The sequence below is a fragment of the Heliangelus exortis genome, chromosome Z, assembly GCF_036169615.1.
Source record: "Heliangelus exortis chromosome Z, bHelExo1.hap1, whole genome shotgun sequence".
Classification (NCBI taxonomy): Eukaryota; Metazoa; Chordata; class Aves; order Apodiformes; family Trochilidae; genus Heliangelus; species Heliangelus exortis.
This window is the reverse complement of record NC_092454.1, coordinates 30,154,695-30,172,880: the sequence shown is the minus strand read 5'-3', so window position 1 is coordinate 30,172,880 and position 18,186 is coordinate 30,154,695. Positions and strand designations below refer to the sequence as shown.

Below are 18,186 nucleotides of genomic sequence, written 5' to 3'. Positions count from 1 at the left end.
ATTAATATCTAACTTCAGAAACTGATGACGATGGAAAATTTTTAGGTGCACTCAGTGTCGTGTTGACCAGTAAGTACACATCCAGCCTTGTTTGACTGTGGGACATGGATGACCTGCCGAGCCGTGCCTGTAAGCCAGGCTATTGGAAAGATTTCCCCAGGTTTCTGAAAGTCACCGGAGAAACCGTGTTCAGCAAATCTGCAAGAGCGCAATCCACGGGTGACACCTTGTGAGCAGTGCTGGTAAAGGAATGACTGTGAAATTATTTAGTTGCACGCCAAAGAAGGCATGCAAGAGGAATCACTGCCGGAGCAGCATCTCCTCTGTTTCTTAATTGCCCAGGCCGCTACTGGTAGAGGGGAGAACACCTCTGGTGAAAATGAGGGTTTGTATAAAACAAAGCAGATTCCGTCCCTTCCCTGCATTCTGAGACCGTGAGGAGCAAGGCAGCGCTGCCGGGATGCTGCTGGACCCTGACCCACAGATGGCGCCAGCTCCGCACACCGCCGCGCCGGGGAACTCTGTGCCTCGGTGTGCTGCTTTATTGATGAAAAACCTGAAGCCTGCCCCTGAGCTAGAGTACGGAAGAGTTTTGCTGACGAGTTGGCCAACTAGTGAGGCTGAGAGCAGCGGGTTTTGCTGTGTGAGGGAGGTCCTGCCCGGCAGCGGTGCAGTGCTCAGCACCCTCCTCTCAGTGTGCTGACGAATGCCAGTATTGGTGATGTCAGAGAAGTGCTCTGTTTTACCAAATCTACTTTTCCCGTGTATTTTTATACTACTAGTCAGCTAAACTTTCCTCATCTGTTAATTATATAAAATAAAGAAATACATAATGTAATAGTTTAAAGTTGAAGCTGACAGCATGCAGCTGAAGCAGCACGTAGCTGTTGCATTCTGGTATTTGTTTTCCCACTGCTGGAAAAAGCTTGACATGCTCAGCTGTTTTAGCCAGAGAGCGTATCCATTTTGCTAAAACAGATGAGAAAAGACTGAGGAAGCTGGGAATGTTAAGCCTGGAGAAGAGAGGGCTACAGGGATCTCATCCAGAGCCCAAAGAAGACAGGCTCTTTCCAGCAGTGCCCAGTGACAGAACCAAAGGCAATGGGCACAAACTGAAACACAGGAGGTTTCTCCTAAATATCAGGAAACACTTCTTTGCTGTGAGGGTGGCTGAAACAGGTACAGATTGCCCAGAGAGATGCCAGAGATATCGAATATCATAGATATTGAATAACTATCTAGGCACAGTCCTGGAGCAGCCTGCTTGAGCAGAGGGTTGGACCAGATGACTTCCAGAGACCCCTTCCAACTTTAGCCAAATTGGGATTCCCCAAAGAAAGATCCAAGAAACAGTCACTGCTGCTGCTGGTATTCAGTGACATTAATTGGGTTTACTTGTGAGGTTTTTCTAGAAGAGAAAAAACCAAAAACCAAAACAAATCTTGATTTCTTTTTCTTATTGATAATATCTGAAAAAGAAAGGATATATGACATGATTTTCAAGGTCCAGTGCAAGAAAAATAAAACCAAACCCTCAACTCTACTTGAAAAATCATTAACTTTTAATGTGGGGTTATAGTGAGAATTAGTAGAGAGTGTAAACATTTATTTAGCTGTTTTTTTAGACTTTTTTTTCCAGACAAAAAATTTAATGGACTGACTGCTTCTTTTTACATAGAAGATGAGCAACTTAGAAAATGAAACTTCAACCTGGCAGCCACCATTACATTATAACCTTGTTACTGAGGAAAGAAAATGTCCTTTTATTTTACTCCCTTGATTTGGAGTTCTACGTTATTATAATTCCCATTATGGTTGCACATGAAGGCAACAGTTAACAGGAGGGCATCACAGTACAAGAGGAACTGTGGTTATATTGCAAGAGTCTGTCTTTACCCAAAGGAATGACAATTTGATTTGACTTGACAAGGCCAAGTAAGAGTTTTAGAAAAGCAACATTATTGATAGCTCTTTTAATCTCAAGTGATGAAAGAAATAAATAAAAATTGAGTCAGGCCTACAAAAAAAAAAAAGACATGGAGTTTGTTTTAAAGATTTTTTTTTTTTAATTAGCCGTTGCTGTGTTTTGTTTTTTTTTTAAATTTTTAATCAGTCTTTATAGTACATTCACTTCTATCTTTTCTCTCAAGCTGTGAGAATCTGAATGCTTTATGTAAAAAGTTGAAAAGCTTCCCTTAACTTGCATGAATCAAAAAACTGGAGAGATTTAAAGTGACAGACAACATGCAGAGATTCAGCCAGTCTGCTAATCCTATTTTGCACATGTGGAACTAGGCCAGCCACAAAGAGATTTACTATTTTGCTCAGGGATAAATCTGGGAAAAAGTTAAGTGCCCTAGTGCCCAGATGACCACACAAGCCTCCCTCTTCTAAAGAACAGAGGTGACCAAATTCTACAGTCAATTTCCCATTTTGAATTGCAATACAAGATGTCATGGTTTAACGCTGGGCTGGCAATGAACTGAATGAGAGATGCTCTCTATTAATCTTCCTCTCCACCTTGATAAAGAAAGGAGAGAGAATATGGGAGAGAGACTTATAGGTTGGAAACTAAACCACACAAGCTTAATGAAACAGTAATAGTTAAAAGAAAGAATTATGAAATATATACAAATATACAGAAAAAAAAATACCATGTTGCTCCCTCCTTTCCCCTAATAATGCCCACATCACCACCAAGGCTGCAGAGCAGTCCTGGGAAAGTCCAGGCTGGAGTTCTGGAGTCAGAAGCAGTTGGGAGCTGGAGGCAGGAACACACAGATTCAGGCTGGCATGGGCTGGGACAACAGGCAGAAGAATGGACAGAATCCCCCCAGTATGTTGAAGAAAACACGGACAGATGAAAAAGGGCTGAAGGGAAGGGTGATGGGTGAAGAGGAAGGTAAGGAGGAAGGGGTTTGACCCTTGTGATCCCTCAAATTTATACCAAGTATGACACATATGGGATGGAATGCTCAGGTAAATTTTTGTCATTTATCTTGTCTGCTCTTCCCTAAAGAAGGGTTGCAGGTGTGACTCCTTTACTCCCTTTATCTTTTTGAAGCAGAAGATGTTCCTCACAACTTAGCAGTGTCCTTGGTTCTGCATGCCATTCTTTAGCCATAACTATAAACATCAGGTCTTATCAGTCCTAGAAGCAGACACTGACTGAGACACTTGCTGTTAATTTCAGCATGTACAGCTACTTCTGAGAGACTTAGCTGAAAGCAAAACTACAAGACAGAAAATTCACCCTATCCTGGTCCAAACCCGGACACAAGATTACTTGGCTAGTACTTTCTGTGAGTCTTGCTAGCATATGCCAGCCTACATGTACGATTTCTAGGCTCTCCTCCTTCAGTAATTGTCTTTTTCAGGGAAGAAGTTTTATAGTTGCTTTATACTCCAAATGATGACTGCTCATTGCATGGTACTGCTCAGTGGAAGAATGCTTTTGTTGCAGATTCAGTTTTATTTCTGTCATTTAAATGTTGGTGCAAATATCTCCAGTCTTCCTTAATCTTCCTTGGATGGGTCACATCTCCAGATGCGTGTATCCTAAACACTGAAAACCAGAGTTAAGTTGAATAACTGATACATGATGTCCACACTTTCCTCCTATTGTATCCACACACACTGGAGCCACGGGGAATTATATTTTTAAACATGATACATCATCATAAGATTTTGAAATACTCATCCAGGGTCGTGAATGGAGGGTATCCACAATATGTAACTTTTTGAAGCAGTTAAGGATTTGAAGAAATGCCCATTTTAACCACTAGAGGTCCTTTTCAGACAGGTCTTTTGCAAAGTATAGAGATAGAATACATAGTAAAATTTAAAGTAAGCTCTTATACACGACAAAAAATATGAAAAAATTTTGCTTTGATTGACTATTATGAGGCCAAAATGCCACAGCAAGTGATAATTTCTTTTTGTTGTTGCTGTCGATTATTCTTTTATTTGCTTATGGTGTTTCTTGTAGCAGAAGATAGATGATTTTCTTCTTTTAGCACTAATCTGCTGAATACTGAATGAGATCAGATCAATGTGTGTCTGTTGGTAATTTTTTTTCTCACTCCTCATGCCTAAATACAGAGGATGTAGTCACTGATAACTCTGCAGCATCCTTATCTTCTCAGATATTTTGAGGCACAAGCCAAAGAAGCTTCCTAATGGTCTCTCATCAGCATTAGACAAATTACAGAGACAAAACTGACTACTGGGAAATCATATACTCTGACCAAAAATTAATTATTAAATGCTGACTCATGAGGAGATGAGTCACGGTTCAATAAACCAGTCTGGGCCTTTGCTGAACCACTGCCTTCCCAGTTAAAGACGTTGTGCACAGCTTTGGGTGCACAACTGCAACAAGACTCAAGGAGAGGGATTGGGTGGCTACAAACTGAAAGCCAAAGTTCTTACTCTCCAGCCCCTCCATGTGTGCTGGAAAAGTTCTCGATACTGCATTCTTGCCAATATGGATGTGTAGAAAAATTTCAGACTTTTAATGCTGATTCTCCAGAGCTCAGCCAAATCTGCCTCCTCTAACTTGTCCCTGAGAGCTCAGGTTCTGTAGCTGTTATGTAAAACTGGACGCAGCACCAAATGCAGCTGTTCTGCCAAGGCAAAACCAGGGCCAGTGGTGGAGCTATTGCTGATGCCCATGTTTGTTCAGCAGGCCGGAGAAGTACCGCTCTTCCATTCCCAGGCTTCCAGAAACTCTCACTGGGCATATCTCTGATTCAAAATACATACCACAACAGTGTGGTCAGTACTTGACACCTTCTCTCTTCAGACAGTACATCTAGGTAGTACCACACCTCACCAAACCCTCTCGAAAGAGTCCTTCTCAGAAACTCTGGTGCCTAATGTTTGGGGAAGGTAGCTGAAACAAGGAAGAACTACATTCTGGTCCCCATATGGAGGACCACTGCATCTTTTGTAACAAACAACATACCTGATCTCCAGAGCAAGTGCCAGAGGAAAGGCATAAATCATAGCTCAGTAAACCATTGGAGCTTATGCTATTGGTGTGGATACTGAATTATTAATCACCAGTAAAAGCGTGTTTCTGGGTCGATGCGGTGATGTTTTTGATAGCAGGCAAGGAGTTCTGTCCTCCAAGCATGGCTCATGTAAGTAGCTGGAATAACCCTTCCTGCTCCAAGATGCCTGGCCCCACCTTAGGCCATCAGTGAACAAAAAGATTTTAACCTCTGCGATTAACATATTCAAGAAGGGGAGATACATGGTAGTTAAGAGCAGGGCAGAGGAGCAGGGGGAGGAGAGAAAGCAGCACTGGAGAGAGAGAACACCAGAGGAGAGCAGTGTCAGAGCAGAGACCAAGGCTGGTGAGGAAGGGAAGAGAGAAGGTACCAGAAGAGATTTTTCTCTACATGCCATGGTGGAGCAGCAGCTTGTCCCCTTGCTCTCATGGAGCATCAGGCTGGAGAAGACTCTAGAGGACTGCGGCAAAGCAGATGCAGTGGATCTGCATCCTGTGTGGGACCCTGTCAGAGCAGCTGTGGACCTCCTCCTGGGGGGGATCATGGAGCAGATGTTGTGGACCTGTAGCCCTGGAGGGGACTGTTCCCTAAGAAGTCTGTGGCTGTGTGGGCCAAGGAACTGTGCAGGGTGGGAAGGACTCATGTTGGAGGGGTTCACGCAGGACTTTCTTCCTTGGGAGGAACACCATGTGTGAGTAGGGAAAGCCTGTGAGCAATACTCCCTGAAGAGGGAGGAGCAGCAGAGAGAACAACCTGTGATGTCAGGACTGTAAACCCCACTCCCTGTTCCCCCGTAACTGCTTGGGTGGAGGAGGTAAAGATGTAGAGAACAAAGTAATTTGGGCTTGGGAAGATAGGAGAGGTGGGGGAAAAAAAATATTTAAGCTCTGGTTTGTGTTTTCTCTTTGCCCTGTTTTGATTCGATTAATGATAAATTAAATTGATTTTTCCCCAGGCTGAGTCTGGCTTGCCCGCGAGTGTAACTGGTGAGTGAAAACCTCATAGCCCTTGTCTTGATCCACCACGTTCTGGGTGGATTTCCTCCTCACCATTCCTTAATGAGGGGAAGGGGAGTGAGTGGCTGCGTGTTCCTTTGTCATCAGCCAGGCTCAAACCTTGACAAGCATTTTAGGTACCCACATTTCCTGAAAACAGTGTCATACCAATGCCCCAGCTAGTAACTTACCACAGCACATGCTTGAAGGGCAGGCTGTCTGCCACCCTCATGTACAGCTTATCTGTGGCCCTGTGATCCTTTTCCCACCAACAGATGAACACCTGATCTGCAGCAGGGAACCTGTGATAGCTTGGTCCAAAATCTCACACTGAGTACTGTACAGGGCTACAAAAGAGAATGAGACAGAATTACAGATAGGGATATGAGAATTCTTAAAAATAAAAGGCAACACAGAAGCAACCAACTTGGCCACTTGGCATACACATATTTTAATGAAATTATTTATACTATCTCTGTGAATTTCAAAATGAACCAGAAATCTTCACTAGTAAAATGTGATAGACAGGAATAATAATCCTACTTCAGTAATTTAATAATCAATAGCTCCCAACTGGCCTTCTCTGATACAATGCTAGACTACATGTAAATGCTAGGTTGTATCTCTTCATGTTTATCAGCTGTCATCACTTGTTTTTTGCAAACTCATGCATCTAAGAATGCAACTTGATTTCACTTTATGGTTGTCACTCATGGCTCACTTCTCACTATGATGTTTGGAGCATGTGAATAAGACTTCAAAGAGAATCTGGACTTGTAGGTACCACTATATGGTAGCTAGAATAATGTGCTTGTTTATTTCTAAAGAAAATAACCATGTTCTTCTTAGGTCAGTGAAAAGTAAAGAGAGAATCTGTCCATTTTGTAGCTTGAAGCTGGTTATTTTTTTTACAGTCACAAAGATGGGATGATCAAAATGGTGTGTCTTGATGTTGTTTTTGATCAGGCAAAACTGGCATGTACTGAGCTGTCTTGGCAAATAGCTGAGGTTGCTAAAGATTTTTGCTACCTTTCAGTTTGTTTTAAAGAAAATTGTCAAGATCAAGTAACCCTCTGCCCACCAGTTCATATGCTAACCTGTTTACATATAAGTCAGTCTTGTACATACTTTTTTATACAGGCAGGAAATGCACATGTTAAAACTCAGAGTTATATATTTAAGGCCTAATTGACTGAGTTTTCATTCTCTGGTTGTCTGTTCTGTTACAACTATAATAGAAGACAGCAAAGAACTACTGAAGGATCAGATGCTTTCACTCAGCTGGGCACATATCTGCAGTAAGAATCCTGTTAGGCAGTCTTATGTTCAAACACGAGAGACACTCGACACAGGACAACACATCTGCCTTCTATGTGAATTACATTTCTTCATGCTGCAGAATTGCCCAGTGAAGTGAATAATTCTGGCGGTATCTGGGCTAAGGAAAGTGTATTATTTCATTATAACACACAGACAGATGTTCACTGATCTTATGCCCTTTATTTTTACCTTTCATTGGCATCATAAAAAATTTTAGTACACAACAAAGTAAAAACTGGATTATTTAATATTATGCTGGTTGAGTTATGTTGAGCTGTTCAAAAATTCCCTTGGAATCGTAGGGAGCCATCAACACTAGGAAAGCCAATGTCATAATTTAAAGTAGTCTTTGAAGTCATCTGATTGGACTGGAGAGCTAGCAAGACTATTTTCAGTAGTTTTATTCAGATGGAGGAGAAGGCCTTCTGTGCAGCACATGAACAGATATAGCAGAAAAAATAAGTGAAGGAACTAAGGTAGGTGAAGATGGAAAAACAGCTGTTTCACAAAGAAATCTCAGTTTTATTTGTAACTTTGCCTCACTTTAGACTATTACTGGCAGCAGCTGGAGAGCTGCAATACCAACTTGATGGAGAATCAGAATTTGGAATTTTTGATGCTTGGTTTTGCCTGTTTTTCTGTTTTCAATTATTAGCAAATGAAATTTTTAGTGTCACTAATGTAATATTTTATCTTGAGTCTCTGTTGGAAGTTACACTGTTAAGTAAGGCTTCCAGGCATTCCTGGACAAAGGTGTGTGCTCAAGAACAGTAAATCTGACACTACAGACCTCTTGGCACACAGATCTCAATTGAACATGCATATACAATCTGTCCATTTTGGCCTGAGCACACAGGATTTTCTGAGCTGGGTATTATGCTGCCATGGTGCATATGGGCTGTGAATGTGTTTAGGATTTTCTGTCATGCAACATCCAGTTAGAGCTGCTGTGAATATACAATAAGGTTTCAGTTGCTGGACCCACAGAAACACAGAAATCCTGGGAGAGGATCCTCAAAACTTTGCCCTGATAAAATTCTGGTTTGAAAGAAAGACAGGCTTGCCAAGAAAACCTGTCTTTCAGCAGTTCTTAGTTAAAAAAAATAGACAACCCCCCAAAAAACCAACCAACTAACCAAACCAACCAACCAAACAGAAAACAAAGGAAAAATCTTCATGCCTCCCAGTCTTTCTGATAGACTTCTGATCTGGGTGTAGAAGAAGGGTCTCCTACATATAATCAGTTGTCTCCTTTCTAAAGTTCATCAAACTGCCCTTCTCAGATCACAGTATGTTATGAATTATGCAAATTTTCACACAGGGTGAACAGGTGGGGTAACTAGCTGTACCAAACATATTCTTTGCACACTTCCAGCTTCCTACAATCTAAATACAGAATGGGTAATGCATGCAGTTTTAATGATGATTTTGTGTGTGTGGTGGTATTCTTTTTTTGTTGTTGTTTTTAGTTTGGTTTTTTTGTTTGTTTGTTTGGTTGTTTTTTTTTTCTTGCACACTGGAGTAGATGTCTCAAGCATAACTTGGTGTGGTATAGGAACCCAAGCAGCTGTGTAAATAAATTGTCTGTGAAGAGGAGAAAGTGCTTGAACTTGCTAAATGCTCTCATTTAAATGTGTCAGTGAAAGCAAATCTGTTGGGGAAAATAACATTGTCTTTTGAGGGACAAAGAAGCGTTTTCAAAAAGCAGTTTTAAGGATGGTCAGTTGTGTCCTGATTTCAAACACTCAGTTGCACTGGCTGGCTGATGCTTTTAGCTGATGCTAGATTACAAAGTGTCATAGACAGCAATATCCATTTGCATTATTAGGTAGAGGCTGCTACCCGCTGAAGCAAAGCAGGGCAGAGTATGCAGAACTGCTCCACTATGACTTGCTGTGTGCAGTATTTCTCCCCTTCCCTTGGCCTCTACTCTACTTTGTTCTTCCTCTCTAAGGGCTCTTACCCACTCTGCATATGTGTTTTTCAAATTATCTCTTTCAAAATCCCACCTGTCTGAACTGAAAGAGTTGAATAAAAATAGTCTTCTCTGTAAAAACTGTACAGCAGTACTTTATTTTCTTAGATTAAGAGAGAATCATTAATCTATTATTAGAAAGATGCTTGTCTGTTATTAGATCAATATATTTTGTATCTTGCTTTATTTTAAGAATAGGGTGTGCAGGCGTAAAAAATGCACTAAGTGTGAATTCAGCCACACTTACAAACAAGTTCTTCCAGCTTCTTGATGCAGTGTGCCATGGTCTGTACAAAACCTCAAACAACAAAAAGTAATGCAAAAGATGCTTTTGCCCTTTTTAGCACAAAACCTGAAAAGATAAGAGAAATAAAGGCTCTGAGCTTATCTGCAGACCATAATATAATAATCAAGTCTATGCAGCCAACTAAGTGTTGTCCACCCTGTAGCATTTCAGTTTTATTTGTGAGAATAGTCAAATTTTTAAACAAAACAGTTAAACATTTCATTCAGGTGATTAGTGCTTCTATTCCCACAGCACTGCTCTCAACTAAGACTTGCAATACACAGTTTCATTTTTTTTAGAAAAAGAAAATGCTGCAAAAAGTCTCACTTCATTTCTTTCCCAGTATGTTAAATGCCCCTGCTGGCTATAGAATATGTATGTTTCATCTTGGCAAGTGGTATTTCTCTGGCAAAAGTGCCACAGAACAAAGTGTATGAAGAGAGGGAGCTGTCTGGTTCACTAAACATGGGCATCAGCAGCACCCATGTCAGCTTCAGTGAAAGGAAATAAGAAGACTGGGTGACCTGTTGGTCTGATAGAAACAAAAAAACATCTTTCTCATAGCCAGAAGACTTGTAGAGGAAGCTGGGACTACAGCTCTGTTTCCTAAAACTTTTAGTCAGAAAGGTTTTTGGCTTGTTTTTTATTGTGTGAGATGCCATATCTGGAGAAGGAGCCTTTCTTGGTGTGGTGATTGCTGGGTAAGGACAACAGGGCTACAAAGGCAGAAAACTGGATGGAGGACTGAGATGGAATGTGAAGAAGCTATGATGGACTTGGAAAGGCTTGAGGTCGGGGTTACTCAATCGAAACTGAAAAGACTGGTACATCTTTGCTAAAAGGATCTTTCTGATGGGAAGTCCAGCTATTCAGCACAAGCCAGGAAGGCATGAGACAGGTAGAGGCAAGGTAAGAGACCCACATCTGGGCTTGCTGTTACCATTGTCTGCATGCCTTTTCTGGAGTGAAAGGCTTGAGTCTTCTCTTACTTTGGCCAAACATTGATGCCTGTGTCTTTTGCTCTTTAGTTGGAGATACATCATTATTTTCCTCAAAAAATTACAACATAATGCTGATTATCAGCTATATAGGCATTTAATCTAGCTGCAGTTTTATCTGTTACGTTCTGCTAGGCTATTTGCCTTTGTTGTTATTGATTATTCTATTATTCCTCTGTTAGTCTTCATCTGACATAAGCTTAGGCAATTGTTTTAGGGATTTTCTTCATGCATGAAATAAAAATCAGTAATTTTTTTTTCATTTTTTAACTCCCCCACCCCGTATTTTCACTACAAACATTAAGTGATACGAGAACCGGAAAAGAACGTAGGTACGGTTTGCCGGTGAGCTGGCAGTAAACTTTCGTAGCAGTAATATTTTAGGTGTCCACCAGAGGTCACAACTTTCCTATGAACTCAGCATCAGTTTGGTTGAGGCGCGCTCCGTCAAACGCTGTAGGTGGCAGTAAAAAAAAAAACACCAAAAGGGTGTGCAGGCGAACCTTTCCGTGCTGCGGAAAGCACAGGTAAGAGGCACTGGCATTACGCAACTGCTCTCAAATACAGCGGCACAATCCGCTTACACATGTGTGACAAATGCTTCCACGTGATGCTCCCCTCCTTACCCATCTACAGAACGGCTTCAGCACTCGATAGCTGATCCACCATAGCTTATACAGAGCTGCATTAACAGAATTGATTTTTTTTTTCCACATTATTTGGCATCTAAGCATCCGGGGGACATTCAAGTATGCTTAGGTGAGCTCAAGTGTACTGTGGCAAAGAAAGGTATAACTCCCACTTTCAGATGGAAGCATCCAGTAGTCTTACTTCGGTGTTCGTGGACAGGAATGAAAACCAAAAAGGGTATATGATTTTTTTTCCCCTCCTTTAATTAAGGTATTAAAAACATAGAAGGAAAAGAGTAAGAAAGCAACCAGTGGCCTTTGACCTCCACTGAGTTTGCTTATTAGACATCAATTGTATTATGTCTGAAGAGATGATGTCTTAAAAATGAGGACAGGAGCTGGGGCAGTCACAGCTTCCTGAATCTCCTCTTCAGCATTGGAAGCCTAGTATTGATACTGTGGTTCAAAATAAGGTGGATCAGGTGTCTGGACTGCTTCAAGGTCTTTGGCACCCTCTTTGCTAGGATGCCTAGGAATAATGGAGCAAACTGAAAAAGTGATGACAAGAAGGGCTATCATCATTAAGACAAAACGAGAAGCTTGCATGTGAAAGGGTTAAAGTGTTATTATGGTTTCATACATCAGTTCAATAACTAGGTACTTACATATGTTATACTACTACATATATACTGTTATCCACTAGGAGTTAACATTGGTCTACTAATTTCTATCCATTTTAAGTAATTTTCATTTCCACTGTAACAGGCAACTCACTGAAGTCATAGTATCATCAGCAAATATCTTTCAAAGCTCTGAGTCAGTCCTGGCTTTTCCACTTATTTCATCATGCCTATTTTCCACCTATTTCATCATCGAAATTGTAGCACATTAGAAACAGGCTCTTCAATATGTCTAAGAGATGTAGCATTTAGTGTATATAACCCAATTTTGTAAAAAACAGCTTAAGCTGACATTTACCACTCATGCTAATATGCATTCCTCCCCATGTATAGATTTAAAGGGAAAAAAAGTGGAGACTGAAGGATTTTTCCTTTTTGAGAATGAACAATACCTACTTCATAAAATACACTCATTTCAACAAGTGGAGACAGTTGCCAAGTCATGAATACAGACTGGCAGATAAATTTTTGAAAACTTCTTACATATGTTTTAAAGAAAACAAGGTAAGAATTTGTGCTCTCCTCGAGCAAATTCAGTGTGCCAGGACACTGTATTGCAATCCCAAGTCAAGTATGCCTTTTCACATTAGCAAGTGTGAAAAAGATCATTAGGCTTGAAAATCAGTGGTTACAACAAAAAGTTGTCTGCCCAGTCCTGAAAGCTCTGTAGGTATGACTTGACAGATGTTCTCAGAAAAGTCAGATGTGTCTGGCAGACCTTGCTGTTTTCATCAGGTTAAAATGGAAGCTTACTAAGAGATCACTGCAGAATCCATTGCTCTCAGGTATATAAATAACCAGGACACTAACCAGAAACAACTAGAAGCAGAAACACAGTGAGACTTTGAGATGGTTCAGTTTGAAACTGGTGCTCAGAAAGGCTGAAACTACTGAGAAGACAGCATATACCATACACAGAGCCACGGCGAGTTGTGCTTCTTGGACTTTCAGCAAAGTACTGGGAAGGACACCCCTGGAGTCTGTCTTTAAACACATTTGGAAGGGGATGATGTGACAGGGGGGAGTAGCAAGGCTGACAGGTCACAGAGGCATTCCTGTGAAATCTGTGGGACTTGGCCCATCGTGGGTTTGGTTTAGGCAAAGGTTTAGCTCTAGGTGGCTCTTTACAATCTCTGTTAAATGACTGAGTGCTGGAATGAAGCGCTTACTCGGTGCACACTGGCTGGCAGTCTAGTTGGGATGTCAGAGACTGTTGAAAGGACTTGAAAAGAGACTTGTCCTTTAATATTTAAGACTACTGTATTAATTTAGTGGGAAAATTTGTTCTACTATTGCTTCAGATAGTAGATCTGAGTTAAACAGCCATTCACATTTCACACTGAATTAATTTTACAGGGTACGCTCAAGATCACATGACTATCCAGATGAAATCTACTGTCAATAAATTTCAACTGACAAAACCCACATATTTGTTTTAAAAAACCCAAACCTATAGGGTTGTAGGACAAAACCTCAGCAGGCTTGCACCGGGGAGTTCAGACCTGGTTTTCTAGGATTTTGTCCCCCTTGGGCTTGCAGCCCTGCAAGGATGAAGTCTGCACAGCCCCCCTTGGCATCCCGTTCCACTGCATTACTGTACCCAGGAGAAAAGGGACAGTTTCCTTTAAATTCCACCTGAGCCTCTCGATTTAACTTATGCCCATTGTCTCTTGTCTCCCCACTAGGCACTGTTGTGAATGCCCTGGCCATGCCTTCTTGATGACAGCCCGACTCATCAGTGCCCCCTGATCTGTGCGTTCTTCGGGCTGAACCAGCACTGGTGCCTCTAGTGGGACAGTGCTGTAGCCTCTGCAAAAAAGGTGCCCACCTGAACTTGCTCCATTGCACTGTGCATTTCCTCTGCCAGGAGTGCAGAAATCAGACAAACTACACAGCTATCATCTCAGGAGTGCCGTGCAGAGGGGGATTATAACCTCCCATTCATGTTTGAAAGGACTTTGAAGACACTTTCTCCAGAAAACTGCTCCCCAGGCTGGGGTTCTGCAAGAGGCATCCCCTTCCCGGGAGTGGGATTTGGCATCTGCATTTTCTAAAATAAATATTTTTTTTCAGTTCTTTTGGTTTTTTGGTGGTTTTTTTTTTTTTTTTTTTTTTTTTTTTTCCTTTCCTCTTCATTTTTTTCCTCTCCGGCACCATTTGGATTTTCAGTTCCGCGCCTCGAACAGAAATCCCCCCAGTGCTTTCCAGTACTTTAACCCACTGCTACCCGGGGGGGCCAGCAGCCCACTCCGGCACCGCTCGCTCTTGCCCACCTCGTCCCAGCGCAGAACCCCAGGGCACGGCGGCCGCCGGTGGGGTGAAGCGGAGCGGCGGCTGCACCTGTGCCGGTGCCGGTGCCGGTGCCGGTGCCGGTGCCGGTGCCGGTGCCTGTGCCTGTGCCTGTGCCTGTGCCTGTGCCGGAGCCGATGCCGGTGCCTGTGCCTGTGCCTGTGCCTGTGCCTGTGCCTGTGCCTGTGCCTGTGCCTGTGCCTGTGCCAGTGCCGGAGCCGATGCCGGTGCCGGTGCCTGTGCCTGTGCCTGTGCCTGTGCCTGTGCCTGTGCCTGTGCCTGTGCCAGTGCCTGTGCCTGTGCCTGTGCCTGCGGCTGTGGCTGTGCCGGAGCCGGAGCCGGAGCCGGTGCCGGTGCCTGTGCCAGTGCTTGTGCCTCTGTCTGTGTGACAGTGCCTCTGTCCCTGCTTGTGCCGGTGCCGGTGCCTCTGTCTGTGTGACTGTGACTGTGACTGTGTCTCTGCCCGTGCCTCTACCTGTGCCTCTGTGTGACTGTGTCTGTGTCTCTGTCCCTGCCTGTTCCGGTGTCTCTGCCCCTGTCCCCCCCACCCCCACCCCCCAACCCCTGACCCACGTGGCCTCTGGGCACGAGCCGCCCACTCCTCTTCCCCTCCCCCCCCCTCGTGTCCCCCCCGACCCCCCCCACTCCTGTCTCTTCCTCGCCGGCGCGCGGCAATTAGCATAACAATGCCTCCCACTGTCTCCGCTGCTGGCCAATAGGAAGCCAGAAGCCACTGCCAGCAGCCGGCGCCACAGCCTCGCGGGCTATAAATAAGGCGGCCGGCGGGCTGGCGCCTCAGAGCGCTCGGGGAGTGCGAGAGTGTGAGTGTCCGCGCTTGGGGCGGGTGCTGCGGTGTGAGGCGGCGCTGTTATGACTCTGGAAGACATCCACGGACAGGAGCCTGTGCCTGCGGGCCACGACGGGTAGGTCTGGGCGGCGGCTGGTGCGGGGTGTGTGTGTGTGCGGGGTACGTCTGTGCGGCGGCTGTCGGGGAGGGAGTGTGGCGGACGGAGGGAGGAGGGGGGTGGCGGTTGGGGACGGTTGCGACTTTGCGCTGACTCTTTGCCCTCTCTCTCTGCGCACAGGATGGAGGGCGCCGGCAAAGCCCTTCAGGAGCTGCTGGTGTCGGCCCAGCGCCGCGGCTGCCTCACCGCAGGCGTCTACGAGTCGGCGAAGCTGATGAATGTGTAAGTACGGCAGGCGAGGGCTGGGGGCCTCCTGGCGGGGCGCGGGGGCTTCGGGGCCTGCCTGAGGTTAAACATGCCGCTCTCCTCTTGCAGCGATCCCGATAACGTCGCTTTCTGCGTGCTGGCCGCGGACGAGGAGGACGAGGGGGACATCGCACTGCAGATCCACTTCACGCTGATCCAGGCGTTCTGCTGCGAGAATGACATTGACATCGTGCGGATCAACGACGTGTCCAAACTGGCTGCCATCCTGGGGTTTAGCGAGGAGTCCGGGGAGCCGCGGGACCTTCACTGCATCCTCATCACGGTGGGTGTCCTCCCTCTCGCAGGAGGCCGGCGGAGCTCGGGGCGCTGTCCGCCGGGGCCGTGCTTGCGCCTCGGCACGGGGTGGTTAAGAGGCTCTCGGTGGTCCCCGTCTCTCTCGGCTAGTCAGATCCCCTCCTGGGCAAAGGAAGGGTGCTCGGCACACGCCGTACAGCACGTGAGCTGAGAAGTAGTAGTAGGCTACACTTTTCGGGACTGTGGATTTCCTGCTTTGTCTGTGGCAGGACAGAAATCATCTGAAAATGCTTTGCTTCCTAAGCTAATGCTTGTGTAGATATTGTGAACTTCAGCTACCAGGCAGCACTCATGGCAGGCAACTTTTTTCTTTTTGACAGAAACCGAGTGAGGACTGGAAGGACTCGGCTCTAGAAAAACTGAACTTGTTTTGCCAAGAGAGCCGCAATGTCAATGACTGGGTGCCAACCATCACCCTGCCAGAGTGATGATGACCCAGTGCACTGGGGAGGCTGAAACATTTGTTGCATTCTAAATGTGGCGTGGGTTCACTGAAGTGTGCAACAAGCTGCTGATTGCATGGATTAGCCTGGTCAAGAGACTGGATTAACGTCACTCAGACTGGCATGCAGTGGGTTCCTGGAGAGGAGAAGGAAGAGAGCAGCTTGTCTCACCAGTGAGCCTTAGTAGCCTGTAACTGTGAAGAGGCTGGCATACCATGGAACTGAAAAGTATTGCGAGATTCCTGGTCGAGTGGAGCTCTTTCAGAAGGCTGAGGGGAAGCTGGGGGAAGTGGGCCAAAACTTTACAGGAGAACTGGCCAGAGTACTGTAACTAGGAACTGTTGGTGTTGTCTGTAAAACACAGAAGAAAACTGCAATATTTGATTGACTGCTAGTGACTGGCTACTGAGGCAAATATAGAGACTCCAAAGCAAACAAACTTTAACAGACCTCTTGGGTCAGTCTGCAGAACTGGTTTAATAATGCAATAAGTTTTATTGAAATATTGGCTGCTATTGAAACTTTCATAATAAATTTTCAGCAATTAATTTCTGGCAGTGTCTTGGTTACTGGGTGGGGAAGCATGTTGCTGAAATACTGATGTTTTGCTTGTGTGCTGTAGTCAAAGTTACATGCCAGAGTAATGGAGCTGTTGCTCGAGTGCTTTCTCTGCTGGGCCAGCTGAATGGAGAACTGTGCTGTCCAAGTTGATAATTCAACCTTTCACCCTCTTGCTGCTTATGGTAACAGCTTGCAAGACTTAAGGAGCTGCATGCTTAATGAGATCACTTACCACATGCAATAGGTGGTCTTTGTAGTCTAAGGAACAAAATACATGCTAGAAACACAGATTTTGGAGTGCAGACTTCCAGTAAATTGCATCATTATTTCTTAAATGTGACTTTACAGCACTGAATGGATTTTAGTGTGTTCCCAGCTGATAGAAGCAGCTTAATCATGGTGAAGAGGCTGCAAAACTTAAACGTCAAATAAATTTAACATTTGCTTTGATTAGAATGATGTTAAATCTAAAACTGGCTAATGGTGAATGAACATCCCATCTGCCACAAGCAGCTCGCTGCTTGCCATATGCTGTAACAATAGAAACTGTCACTCCAGAAGCCAATTTTGCAAAGCCTAATTGCATAACAACTCCAAATTAAGTCCAAAACAATTTAAGGATTGTGTGGCCTTTTTCAGAGACCCTGTCAGGGGAAGTTAATATGGGGGGGGGGAGCTGATTTGGCCCTATGTTAAAAGGGAAAATATCACCCAATGTCTGTGCACAATCCCTATGTGTGCTTCAGAAGCTGATATTAAAATGATGCTGTAATGATCTCCAGAGAGCAAGAAGGCTCAACTACTTGCTTCCTCTACAGACACTAAAAATACTCAGATATCACAATTGTACTTCCTCTAGGCTGGCTTGCAGTGATTGACAGTAACACTTGCTGAGAAGTGGTCATTTCTACACGGGAGTATTTTGAACAGTTGTGGTTTCTGGGAAGTTGCTTGCTTTCAGCCTCATTGTTCCTGATAAGGGAAGTTCAAATTAAGCTTTCACTTTGCTAGAATAGTGTGCTTTTGTAGAGGAGGTATGAAGCACTGCTTGGCTTTTGTCACAGTGTTGTGAAGGCTGTAGGATGGCAGTATAACCAGAGTTTTGGTTCTGGCTGGCTCTAGTTTTGGCTGTAGCAAAACTAGATGGGCATCAGATCTCTCCCAAGTATTCTTTCTTGGCACTTAAGATACAGGAGTTGCTGTGTAGCCTGTTTTTCTGCTTAACCTGCACTTCTCAGCTAGTGTCTCCTCTACGACTTTGAGAAAATAAACATAGAGGAGCTAATAGAAAAAAACAGCTTTGAAAGCTGTGATAACAGAAACTGCCTTGAAGGCAATACATTGAAAATACCAAGTCTGGATGGGTTATTATACATTTTTATGCTCGTCCCTTAGTAAATGCAGGTTTCTTAATTTTTAATGGTTTTACAGCTGAGAAACATATTCTGTTCTTTGCCTGGGGCTTAATC

The 18,186-nt window shown here is 44.1% G+C and overlaps 2 protein-coding genes across 2 annotated transcripts in view; one reads left to right on the top strand and one right to left on the bottom strand.

The window, feature by feature from the left end:
• Nucleotides 1–18,186, bottom strand: part of NFIL3 (nuclear factor, interleukin 3 regulated) — a 513,505-nt gene that overhangs the window by 31,838 nt on the left and 463,481 nt on the right. The window lies entirely within an intron of this gene.
• Nucleotides 14,975–16,704, top strand: GADD45G (growth arrest and DNA damage inducible gamma). Its single transcript, XM_071731115.1, has 4 exons — nt 14,975–15,110; nt 15,273–15,374; nt 15,468–15,681; nt 16,034–16,704. The coding sequence occupies exons 1-4, from the start codon at nt 15,058–15,060 to the stop codon at nt 16,139–16,141; spliced, it is 477 nt and encodes a 158-aa protein (XP_071587216.1). The 5' UTR covers nt 14,975–15,057; the 3' UTR covers nt 16,142–16,704.

Coding starts and splice junctions, on each gene's coding strand:
- GADD45G (XM_071731115.1), top strand. CDS start 15,058: ATGACTCTGGAAGACATCCACGGACAGGAGCCTGTGCCTGCGGGCCAC. Junction 15,111..15,272: donor GTGCCTGCGGGCCACGACGG/GTAGGTCTGGGC, acceptor CTCTGCGCACAG/GATGGAGGGCGCCGGCAAAG. Junction 15,682..16,033: donor TTCACTGCATCCTCATCACG/GTGGGTGTCCTC, acceptor TCTTTTTGACAG/AAACCGAGTGAGGACTGGAA.